Source organism: Nycticebus coucang, chromosome 5, assembly GCF_027406575.1.
Source record: "Nycticebus coucang isolate mNycCou1 chromosome 5, mNycCou1.pri, whole genome shotgun sequence".
Taxonomy (NCBI): Eukaryota; Metazoa; Chordata; class Mammalia; order Primates; family Lorisidae; genus Nycticebus; species Nycticebus coucang.
Window position 1 is genome coordinate 128,775,943 of NC_069784.1, and position 13,335 is coordinate 128,789,277.

Here is a 13,335-nt window from a genome sequence, read left to right on the forward strand (position 1 = left end):
ATCTCCAGTGCCTACCTGGTATTTCATGATTAAGACCAGACCCAGATGATCTCTTCCGGTGTGGTAAAGAACAAGCTTACACACTGGGTCTGAAAGGTAGACCTTATCTAGAACTCTTATTTCCTCCATCTGAAGCTGTTAGAGCTTACAAATAAAAAACTAAAGACAAATTATGTATGTCTTTCCAACAAAGAATCATTATCTGGAAGCAATTTTGGTATTTATAAAAACTACTTTAAATCATCCAGATTACTACAATATCGGAAGGGTTTTCTGGCACTGGCGTTTTCTATGGTGAGTGGAACTTGTTCACCATCGAGGGGGCCATGTAGTGTAACACTTCTCATCTCCTGGTTCTGTCATAATGATACACATATTTGCCATCATATCCAAAAATAGATGTTGGGAATGTTAGATGTAGAGATCACACATGCATATGACAATAATCTTATTTTTATCGGTATCGTCAAGAAGCATGGATGGAGACAAACATGATATCAAATAATCTTTCTTTCTTTGTCTTATGGTCAATTTTAATGCAGATTCTGAGGAAATATATATTGCTTGTGGAAATGTCTACATGGTAACAATGATAATCTTTAATAATTCCTCGTGCAAAGGGAAAAGACAGGTTGAGAAGTTTCTGTTACTGCAGGATTTGGCACGCGTGTGCACACGAGTGCTGCCTTGCCCAGGTGTGGGACTGCACAGGTAGCAAAACTTACCAGGAGCAGCTGCAGCAACAGCACCAGCAAAAGCAGCAAGTGTTGTTGGGCCTCTGGTTTCCGGGCGTCTGAGACACAGCAGGTGTTCCTTCATTTTGGGACTGCTGCCTCTTTCGCATTTCAGCTACTTCAGTACCCAATTGTCTGAAAGAAGAGAAAAGAATGTACGATTTGAAAAAAATTGCAATAAGGATAAGCCGCCTATGCTGAAGGAAGCAAAATTTCATTAAGGGAGGAGGGAGATAAGAAAAAAAGAACAAGTAACTTTTACCAGCAGACTAAAAATTCTCACGAAAATGTTCTAAAAACTTTGCAAACAAACTTCTACCATTATCTGATGTATAAAATTATAATAATGAAGTTCCCATGAAATCAAAATTATTGGTAAGGTAAATACGTTAAGGTTTGAAAATTTATTCTTAACTTTCTTCTTAAACCAAGAATGATTACATCTGCTCTCCTTACAGGGATGTATATAACTCGTTTCTCCACTGGTGTTTACAGTAAGGAGAACTGAGCTTTACTAATCATTGTTTAGGTTTTTTAACTATATAACATTATGAAGATCAAATTTGTTTTTGGCGACCTCTCACTTCCTTTAAAACACTCAGTAGCCTTTTGGACACTTCTGACTCATCCTCCAGGCTTGATCTTGATAACATTAGCAAAGTGCCTTATTTTCTGTTAGGTGTCACTGTTGCAAAGGTATCAGCTCTCTTCTTTCCACCTCCCTCCCAAATTTATTTTAACAGAGACTTGGTGGAAGGTAAAAAGTCATCAAATTCGGGGTAATTACTTTTGTGGAATTTATATGTCATGGCAATACAAAGAATAATGGAATAGAGAGTGCCCTGTGACCTTAAAAATCAGGTCAAATTTAGAGGACAAATCCTGATTTAAGATAGGGTGGAGGATAAAAAAATAAAAGTTTTATTTTAGCAGAATAGTATACAATTTAACATGAACTCTTAGAAAAGGAAATAAAATCTACTAATAATGCTTTTCATAACTATGCAATATATGTAGATTATACTCATAAATTATCATATGTGGCTGAGAATAATATTTATTAAAACTGTAAAGCGCTTCAGGTTATTTTAGCATTGTGAGCTTGTTCTTTAAAAATTATATTTTCAGTTCTAAATACAATGATAGGCACTTCTTAAAAAAAGAGAGAGAAATAGGGGGAAAAAAATTACATTCTTGAAAAAAAGATAAACATCTCTTTAGGCCAGAAATGGGGCGGAAAACCACAGTGGTATGTGAATGGGGTCTAAAGCCACAGTCATTCTGTAGTTCAGAAATGGAATCAGAAAGGGACACAGGTCTGTGCTTCGGGGGTTGGGGGTGAGATACTCTCTTATGAGGAGCAACCAGATTCTAGGCTACCTGCATATCAGGGGCTGTGGTTCTGCTATTCATAAAAAGCAGAATAAATTATTCTACTATTTGATGACACTTAGTGCAAGAGGGGAAGGGTACAGAGAAAGCCATCCATACTGGACCTATGCCAAGCAGCCCACTGGGTCAGGGGTGTCTCCAAAATTATTCCTAGTTGGGAAAGAATCCTGAGATACTGCTTTAAGACTATGAGTCTTGAGGGACTAGTGGAGACGGTGGAAAAGCATAAACATTATGAAGAGTAAGTGAGAGTAAAAAATGCACCTCTCATTCAACGTGCTTCTTGAAAGCAAAAATTCAAATTTATACCAGAAAATAGCCAGCCAACTCAACAATTAGGAGAAGAATGTACTCCTGAACAAGTGCAAATACTATAACAGAATCACCTGTTCTGTTATAGAATGACTTACATAGTATAATATGACTTACATAAACATATGTTTAAGATAAACAATGTGATAAGAAAAGGATACTATTCATATAGAACAAGAAATGACAAAACAAAAATACACAAATATAAAACAAGAATAGATAGAATGGAAAATGGAAATGTAAAACAGAAACATTAAGACATTCAAATGTAATAATCTCTTCTGAAAATAATCCCCAAGAACATAAGTAATGGTGCCAAGGAGTATACACAGAATTCAGCAAAGAGAGATAAAAAGATAAAATGCAAAAAGAGAATTGAGATAAGCACCCCAGTTATTTTGGAAGGCTCCACAATGCACCCAATAAGATATTCATCATAAAGAGAGAAATAACAGATTGTCAAGAAAGTGATATTTTAAGGGAAGTTTGCTGAGAACTCCCAAGAATTGGAAGGAACAAAACAGAACAAAGTCTCACATGAAAGAGCACATGCTGAGCAGGATCAACAAAATAAAAATAAAAATAAATCCACAGTCTCACACCTTAAAGTATAACCACAGATTTGTGAGATAAAGAAATCAGCTGTTCTACCCACAGAGAAGTAATTGCTTTGACTAATAGTAGACTTTCCATGATCAATATGAAGACAATAGGCACTGGAATGGTGTGTCCTTTGATTGACAGTAGACTTTCATGATCAATATGAAGGCAATGGGCAATGGAATGGTGTGTCCTTTTACTGACAGTAGACTTTCATGATCAATATGAAGGCAATGGGCAATGGAATGGTGTGTCCTTTGATTGACAGTAGACTTTTCATGATCAATATGAAGGCAATGGGCAATGGAATGGTGTGTCCTTTGACTGACAGTAGACTTTCCATGATCAGTATCAAGATAATGGGCAATGGAAGCTTCATGAATAAGAATAGCACCCTTTTAAGAAGGAGTTCCGAGAGCTGTCCTGCTCACTACCCACCAAGTGAGGACACGCTGAGATGTCAGTGGTGCACAACGTTAAGGAGGACCCTCACCCCAGCCCAATAATGTTGGCACCCTGATCTCAGACTCTCAGCTTCCAGACTTGTGAGAAACAAATATCTTAGTTTATGGTACTTTGTTATAACAGCCTGAGCTAAGACAACAATCCCACTAATATACTCGTCTTTCCAGTAAAGAATTAAACAATGCTGATGTTATTCTATGTTACTATATAAAATAGCACTTAAAACAAGTAGCTTAGATCTATATAAATTGACTTAAGTAGATCACAAAATAATGTTGACTGGCAAAATGCTAAACAAAAATATTAAATACACTATCATTAACATAATCTTCGTAAGCATGCAAACAATGATCTTTTTTTTCGGGACAATATATGTAGCAGAGTTATAACAGCATGAACTGAATCCATAACTTTGTGTGGTTTGGAAAAATAATAATGTGATTGGAGAAGAAAGGGTTCCAAATTTATCTAACCATTTCTTTAAAAAGGCAAAGATCTGAGGCAAAACCAAAATTTTGATATTTATTTAATTGGGGTAGTGGGCCTAGCTACATTTGCTTTATTATCTTTTGTTACTTACGTGTATTTTATTTTTTTCTTCAGAAACACACACACACACACACACACACAATTACAATATAGCTTTATTCTAGATGGAAGTCTTTATCTACAACCGAAAAATTTGCAGAAAGATTCAATAAGTTTCTTAAGAATTGAATACCCTTGTACCCTCAATGAATCCCCAACAATAAAAGCAAAACAAAACAAAAAAAAGAATTGAATACCTTAATTTGTTCACAGTTAAATACTCAAGTTAAAAAAGTTGTGAGGTAAATGCCATCTTGGATATCTGCTTACGTAGGCAATCTTTAGTGATGTTGTGGTTTGAAATTGCTGTAGGAAGCATGGTTTCAAATATTACGTTAGGTTTATACACTTAGATTTGCAGGGCCTTTCACTCTCTTCTATGTCTTTTGGCTGGCAAGAAAAAGTTAAGTTATATACAAATATTTTCTTTGTGCTCTTCTGAGGTAATTGTATTGTTGTACCATAATCACCTTCCTTCTGGAAAAAATATTCCCACTCACTAATTTTTTGTGTGTAGGTTTCTATACCATTTGGTGAAGACTGTTTTTATTTTCTGACTGATTTCTACATGTTCCTGAATACAGCAGTTCAGCACCTCATCTGTGTTTCAAATCTAAATTGTTGGCTGCCCAGCATACAGATAAGAAAACAGTCTCCTATCATATTTTGCTACATATCTGCACCAACAAAAGAATTAGACACCCAGAGCTGAAGAAGAGGTGGAGACTACGTAAGAGCTACTTGGACCAAATCTCTGCAATAATAGTAAATACTCAATAAGGCACAGCTCTCTTAAGATAATACTGAGTAGACTTGTTGCCAAAAACTTAGTTTGGTACAATGTTTTCAGGCTACAGATGTGGAAGCTTTTTATCACTGTCTTTCTGCTAGGAGACCATTTCACGTACAGGGTGGGTTGTAAAGCTTTTATTCACTGGCTAGCATCATCCCCTCTCAGGGTTCTACACAAAAGCTTACTCAGTGAAGAAAGACTAATCTTCTGGTTTTTTATTTCACCACTGACACTATTTTTTGTCACATGTAAATGAACTGAGTCTCAAGTGACTCATAACACCCACAATCAACTCTTTACCCAACAATCAAACATCATTATCTTTGCAGCCATCTTGTCATGGTAAGAGAAAGCATTCAGTTTCACCACATAGCTGTTCATTCAGTATCGAGCCCCACAAAGGTATGTGCTAAAAAGCCAAATTTGTGAGCCTTCTTTAGCACTGGGATGGACAAGGAATCTACCAAGTACAGTTATTTATTCTTAGTTGTGATATACTTTCCCTGTGAAGAAAAGCAAATCACCTCTCAATTTAAGGTTTCTGATAATTATTCTCCTTGAGCTAAGCCAGCACATGTCTATGTAACTGAGCAAGCCTTCAATATCCTAGTTCATGATCTATTTATCTAAAAAGGATCATATCCAAATAATTTGTGATTTGGGGGCCAGGGTTGGGGGACCTTTTTTTAGTGTATTTTTCTTCAAAACCATCAATTTAATGATTAAAACTATCAGAAATTTAAAATGAAACTTGTGCATTCAGAGAGAATAATCACTATGATTGTGGTTCCAGTACATACTCTGGGTGGTCAGACTTCATCAGTAGCTACGTCCACATGGTTCTTTTTTCCTGGCTAATATAGAATCCTCAATAAATTGTCTCATAACGGTGGGTCAGTAGTTCTCTCTTCATATTTATGTTAATATTTACACATATGCAGTTACATATAAATATATGAAAAGACTAGAAAATAATTACCCCTGTGCTTTCCTCTCTCTTTGAAGAACAGAATCAGATTAGCATCAGCCCCTTCTGTCCTGGCTCTCCTGGAGCTCCTGGCTGAGTTTTAAAGCATTAATTGACAGGGCTATTTGATAAGGGCACCTTGTGCAGTTCCCTAGCTAATGTCCCCAGAAGGTTAAGCCGTTTCTATTCCACAGGACATCACAATATCTGCTCTTATGATTCTGGCCTTCTTTCAACTTTCCATCTGCTTCCTTTGAGCATGCTCTCTGTAGACTGTGCTCTCTGTAACCGTGCTCTCTGTAGACCGTGCTCTCTATAGACCGTGCCCTCTATAGTGTTTTGGCTCTGGAATAAGGGACATCGAAACTTGAAACACAAAGGTCTGCTTTGTCCTGGGTGCGTGGCATTGAGCAAGTCACGCAACCTCTCTGCCTTTGCTTGCAAAATGGGAAAATGACATTTACGTCACTCAGTAATTGTAAGGAACAAAAGGAAACATACTCAATGCTACTTCTACTACTAACCATATCAGGGTGCCAGGTGAGACGCACTCGACTAGTTGTCATCCCAATCAAAACAATTCTTTTCTTTAACTTAATTTTTATTAAATCATAACCGTATACATTTATGGGGTACAAGTGATGATTGATATACAATGTGGAATGCTTAAATCAAACTAATTAACATAACCATCACCCCATTTACTTATTTTTATGGTAGGACATTTATAATATACTCTTAGTTGTTATGAAATATACCCTTGCATTGTGTACATTAGGTGAGATCCTGCCAATTACCTTCCCTCCACTCGCCTTCCCCTCTCCCCTTCCCTCCCCCTCTTCTTCCCTGTACCTTTCTGGACTATCTTTGTATTTTATCACTCATATAATATGATATTCATATTTTATCAATCATAAAACAATTCTTATAATTATTAGTCTTAGACAAACATTTATCTTCACGTTAAAAAACAAAAAACAAAAAACACCTGATGACTTTTCTTCAAAATTTCACAATGGGGCGGTGCCTGTGGCTCAGTGAGTAGGGTGCCGGCCCCATATACCAAGGGTGGTGGGTTCAAACCCGGCCCCTGCCAAAAAAAAAAAAAAAAAAAACTGCAACAAAATTTCACAATGGGTTTTAAATTATCATTATAAGGGTGATAGATTTATTTGGAAATTTCCAAATATCAATTTTAACATAACAAGTTAATATTTGAGCCTTTGTCATTGAAAGTGTACTTCCTGGGCCAGCAAGTAGCGTCACATCGTCTGGGCTGTTATTAGATCTCTTTTGGTTCCTACCTGGGACTTTCTGGCTCTGACTCTGCATTTTAACAACATAATCCAATATGGAGTAACAGATGATTGGCATAGGCCCTGAGGTCTGGGCATCCCTGGTTCAGTCCACAATAGGTTGTCACTGACCTTAAGGGCCTGATTCACTGGGCATTACAATTCATGTGCAGGGTCTATTCCTGGGAGTTGGAAGGACATGGTGTGTTCTAGTGAGGCCCAAGCAGGAAGACGATCTCAAAGGACTTGTTGAACGATTCCATTTATCATCCTGTCTATTCTCTTCTCATCTGGGCATAAACAGAAGCTTCCCTCTCGGTATACCCACGCTTGTAAGGTTGAGCGTGTACCCACGCTTGTCTTTGAGACATAAGTTGTATTGTGACATGCTTTTTGGCATCACCAGCGCTTGCTGAAGGCTCCTCATCCAGGAAATCTTTGCAGACCCTCCTGGCCTGTGGGAAGGGCCCGGCATGGCTCCATCTTCTTTGCCCCATAATTCCCTGTTGAGTTAGAGCTCTGCCATTTCTAAGTTTCTCCTATAAGATTTTTCAGGACAGAGCCTGGGTCATTCACCTTAGTGCTCTTGATGGACATAAAAAAATAATTATGGTCTCAATCTCTGACCAAGCACTGACATCTCATGAGCTAGAACTATTCCTTTATTTTGCTTAGAGGAAAAAAAAATTAATTGAACAAGGAGAAATGTCTTTCATAACCTTTATCTCACATTTTTTTCCCTTAAAATGTTGATACGTACTAATGTTCGTGTATTTTGGAATGTAGTACAAGCCATTATTTCATTTTCAAACACACAGTTAAAAATTATATTTTGATGCTATTATTTTCAAAATGGTATGTGGTAAGAGGCATCACGAATAAGCTCGAGACTCTGTGAGCTCAGCTAACATATGTTACATATTAATTATATGACCCCTTTCTTGAGATAAGGGAGCTCCATCCCTGTGCACCAAATGAGTGGAACGAGAAAGCGAGGTTCCTTAACAGAGGCCGCATTTGCACAGTTAAGATGAAGGGGAAATTTATCCAATTATGTAGAAATTTTGGAAAGCCTGGAAGACCAAAACACATGAAAGTAGGGCTTTTAAAAATCCTCTTTTTACTGGACTTATTCAGCCTTTGTTTTATTTCAGAATAACAGCATTAGCTTAGGACAACTGCCTTAGAAACTGGGAAAAACACATTACAGGAAGAGCAGGCTTTGTCAGAAATACTGTACGGTGACAATGAGAATCCTAAGGATGGCCTAATTATATTCTCCATGTCATTAAACAAGAATGAGCGTTTAACGTAGAGTCATGATGGGTTTACTTAGGAAAGTACCCACAGCACGTTTATGTGTGTCACACGGTCACTCTGAGAGTCAGCGAACTGAGAACAGACATGTTCGTTATTTCAGTACGGGTAAAGATAATAACTAACATTAAAATAAAGAAAAAACTACTTAAAATGTAACAAGAAAATAAAAAATTAATAGACAAAACCACAACAATTGAAAAAGGGGATTCCAAAGATTATTTCCGCTAATAATAATTATCCATATAATTATTTAAGATGGTTATACAAACAGGGATAAATGCTATAGTGAAAATAAAGAGTTAAATGCTGTGTGGAAGTATGCCCAGAAGGAGCTAACACACGCAGAATATACCCCATGTCTCATTAGTTTGTGCTTACTGTAACAGACTTAAATGTTATTCACATTTTTTTTTTCTATAATGAAACCCAGTAGGTTACCTGTGGTTCTGTCTTTGTACTTCACAATACTTCCTGTTGTAAAGAACAGCTTTGCCTGGCCATCTCCTCTGGTCTACTCATCATATAAAGGAGTGTACTACCTTTGCTTTACAGAGCTACATTCTCGCCTTTTGCCTTACACTATAAACATCTACAAAAGAGCATTGAAAGACACAATCAAGTAACAGTAAATTTACTCAAAAATCCACGTGTATTCAGGTAAAAATTTGCTTGGGAGCATTTTTGGTCCTCTTTTCCCTACAACATATTATTTATTGTGTCTGTTTGTTCAAAATAATGTCTTCCCCTTATTCTGCCTTTAATATAATGTATTTTCAGCAAAGTTCATACCAGTTCAATCTTTTTTTTTTTTTTTTTTAATGGACACACCAGCCTCCAGGAATTATACAGGTGATGGAATCAATTCAATCAGGTCTCTTCACTCACGTAGCAGAACACGTTTGTCATTCCAGGAGGAGTGGGCAGCGGCTATCAGGAGGGCTGTGCTTGACCAGCAACCCCTTCCCAACCTCCCACCCAAGTCCCCTCTGAAGTGTAGAAAAAAGATACCAAGTAAAACGACAGGATTTTTGTTTCTTTTTAGGGGATCTGCGGGAAGGGGTGGGAAATTCTGGTGATTCTCTATCCCCACATGTGCATGAAGAGCACTGGACATGGAAAGAATCCAGTTAGTTCAGTTTTTAGCAAACAGTAATTCTAGAGGGGAAGTGGATACCAGAAGCAATACCTGGGACATAATTACATAAACCAGGCATAATAAACATCTACTTTATAACGTTCTGGAATTGTTGTAAGGATGCTGTTACGTGTTTGCACAGTCAGCCCTCTGCATCCAGGGGTTCTCCACCTGCTTCACCCAGCAGCAGGTTCAGATACAGAGCCTGCAGGTATGGAGCCTACAGATATGGAGCCTGCAGATATGGAGCCTGCAGATATGGAGCCTGCAGGTATGAAGCCTGCAGATATGGAGCCTGCAGGTACGGAGCCTGCAGATACGGAGTCTGCAGGTATGAAGCCGGCAGATACGGAGCCTGCAGCTACGGAGCCTACAGATACGGAGCCTGCAGGTACGGAGCCTGCAGGTACGGAGCCTACAGGTATGAAGCCTGCACATATGGAGCCTGCAGGTATGGAGCCTGAAGGTACAGAGCCTGTAGGTATGGAGCCTGCAGGTATGGAGCCTGCAGATACGGAGCCTGAAGATACAGAGCCTGCAGATACGGAGCCTGCAGATATGGAGCCTGCAGGTATGAAGCCTGCAGATACGGAGCTGCAGGTATGAAGCCTGCAGATACGGAGCCTGCAGGTATGAAGCCTGCAGATACGGAGCCTGCAGGTATGGAGCTTACACATACGGAGCCTGCAGGTATGAAGCCTGCAGATACGGAGCCTGCAGGTATGGGTATGGACAGCCGCGTGTAAGGGGCTTGAGTACGGTGGATTCTGTTATCCTCAGGGGATCTGGAATCAATACTATGTGCATACTGAGGGACATTTCTTTATATACACAATGTAGACACATATATACACACACACACAAATACATGTATCTATAGTAAGCTGTTAGGTACGAAGCACAACGATGGGCACATAGTAAACACTCCCCTATACTCAGCTATTCATATTGTCATCATAATCCCTACTTCATCCATGACACCTTCCCACCTCAATAATCCTCTGAATTAGAAGAGTGACTCACTACCCTTCACAGTATGGGTAGTGAAGGACCAAGGTGATTTTTTTGTTTATTTTCCCCCAATAAACCATGGACCTATACTTTTGTCAAATACAATAAAAAGGAATAATGAAATGAAAATGCACACGATACAAACCCCAATTCATTTTTATTATTAGGATTTAATAGATATAAAATTACTCTGTTAACTTGCCATAGAAGTTTCTAAATTCTTACTCCTTTTTTTTTTTTAATTCTTACTTTTAATTCCTTTTCTCAACCAATAACAACTTCTCTGCAAAGAGCCCAGGCCCATGATCACACATGGCATAGCCATGTTCTAACACTTAGTGTCTGCACCAAATGTCAGTACTAGTACTGTTTGGAGAATCGGTGATAGCAGCGGAGAATTCAAACCCTAGGTCTACCTTCCATCCTTTCGGCAAGCCATCTAACCATTTCGAGCCATGCAATTATAAAATCAAAGTAATTGTATCACCTAATTCATCCAGCTAGTGTGAGGATTAAATAAAAAGACCCCTGTAATGAGCACGGTACTGGGCACAAAGTGAGCTCTCCATTTCTGTTAATCGCCATTAGCTTTATGCTTTTATACTTTTCTCTACAAGTAGTTTGAGGATAAGAAACTTAGCCAATTATTATTAGTATCCTCAGCATCTAAGGCAGTATCCACCTGTCACAGGCTTGCTCAGTTAATGCTAATGATTTCTCATATAGAAACAGAAATATTGCTATGGAGCATGAAAAAAATATAATCAATTCATGCACTATTGGAAAAAAAATCATTGCTTATTCTGTTCTACCTAATTCACAAGCCATTACACCATTAATTAAAAAAAAAAAAAAAACACACACACACACTGCAGTTAGGTTTCATATTGAAAGTCAGCCTCCTGAATGAAGGGCTCTGACAGTGTGTTACTAAATTGTGTAGAAAGGGCTCATAATTAAATAGAAGATGCATGAGCTCTTCTTTTACCGAGCAGTGTTTACATCCATTCTCATGCAGCTTTCAGAGTAAACATCTAAGGCAGACCTTCCATTTTGTAAATAAGAAAACTGAAAATAGAGAGATGATTACTTAATCCCGGGCTGTCCAGTTAATACCCACTACAGGTTTAAATTTGAGACTGCCCATCTCCAGAATATGTTATCCTTCTTTCTCTGTAAATAACTCCCAGGCAACATGGTCTAGCACAGATTTCTAGGGGAAACCTTAAGAAGTGATCACACCGAGAAGTAGAGCCCTCACACAAATCTCTCTGCCAGGCAACAGGCATATTGCAGATGCCCTGGAAAGCTGGCTGGCTAAGTCCATCTAGGATGAATGATTTTGTCAATCTCTCTCCAGGCTTCTCCACTTTTCCATAATAACTTTGAATCTCTACAGTTAAATTATCTTATTTAGCAAGAAGCCCGGTAATGGTCAGCTCTTAAACACCTATTGGTAGTTTATTGTTCAAATAAAAACTTGATTTCCATTTCTTATCAGTTGTGAAATATTTGGTCCAAAAATAAAACTATAGAGAGTGTCATTTATAATTAAAGGTTTAAAAATTTCAAGTCAGTGAACATGCACGTATTCAGTTCCTGCTGCACACAGCTCCTATCAGGCCAAAGATAGTGTCTTATTTTTCATCTTCATGATGTATCAGTTTCCATTCAGTTAGTTTACAGTGAAAGTTTGTAGGTTGGCTTGCAATAAAGGGGCATCTCCTTTGCTATGAATGCATCTCTCAAGGGCTTCTAACAGGCATGCCTTTGATAACCTACGGATACTTCATGAAATTTTCAAAGAGGATTTAGCAGTCGGGGTCCCAGAAAGTAACCGATGGCACAGAAACTTAGAAAGGGTTTACTAATGGGTTGTTTCAAAAAGGTGTGGGCAAATGTAGGGAAACTCTCAAGGACAGTGACGCACTCTGGGAAAAGGTGCGCAGAAGGTGCCAGGTGTGGGTCGTTACGCAGGCACAAGGCGAGAGAGCAGGGAACGAACCCAGGGGCAGAGAGGGCTGCACGGTGAGAGGCCTTCGGACCAAAGTTGCGACCTCAGTGCTCTTGCTCTCCTGTGGTGTCTGCCATCAGCCAAATCAATTGTGTTGGTGGCCCTTACGCTCCAGCGTCCTGCGACAGGGGAGACTGAGGGAGAGAATAATATTCTGAAGGGACAAATGGTAACTATCTAACCGAAGGCCCTGCTGTTCCCCTTTTCCTGCACGTCCTGAGTTCTGATTGATGGATGACACAATGTGCCAAGAGCGGCTCAGTTTTCCTTTCAGTATGTTGCTCAGTGTGACGTTCAGTCCTAAATAAAGAGAAATGAAACTGAGACCAACCTCAAGATGTGTGCCAGAATTCAGATGTATTTCAGGAGTAGTAAGATAAATATTTCATATCACTTTTTTTTTTTTTTGAGACAGATTCTTAGTTACCCTGGGGTTGAGTGCCGTGACATCAGAGCTCACAGCAACCTGAAACTCTTGGGCTCAAGAGATCCTCCTGCCTCAGCCTCCTGAGTAGCTGGGACTATAGGTCCCCACCACAAAACCGGCTATTTTTAGAGATGGGGTCTTGCTCTTGCTCAGGCTGATCTTGAACTCCTGAGCTCAAGCAATCTGCCCCACCTCATCCTTCCAGAGTGCTTTCTGTCACTTTTGTAACATAAAGACAAGGGATTATTATCAGCACTTTAAAAAATCTTGAGAAGGGCTCCA

The 13,335-nt window shown here is 38.8% G+C and overlaps 1 protein-coding gene across 1 annotated transcript in view; it reads right to left on the minus strand.

The window, feature by feature from the left end:
* Positions 1-13,335, minus strand: part of RGS17 (regulator of G protein signaling 17) — a 101,510-nt gene that overhangs the window by 39,618 nt on the left and 48,557 nt on the right. Inside the window, exon 2 of the mRNA XM_053592828.1 lies at positions 726-869. Within this exon, the coding sequence (XP_053448803.1) occupies positions 726-844 (119 nt within the window). The 5' untranslated portion in view covers positions 845-869. The remainder of the gene's footprint in view (positions 1-725; positions 870-13,335) is intronic.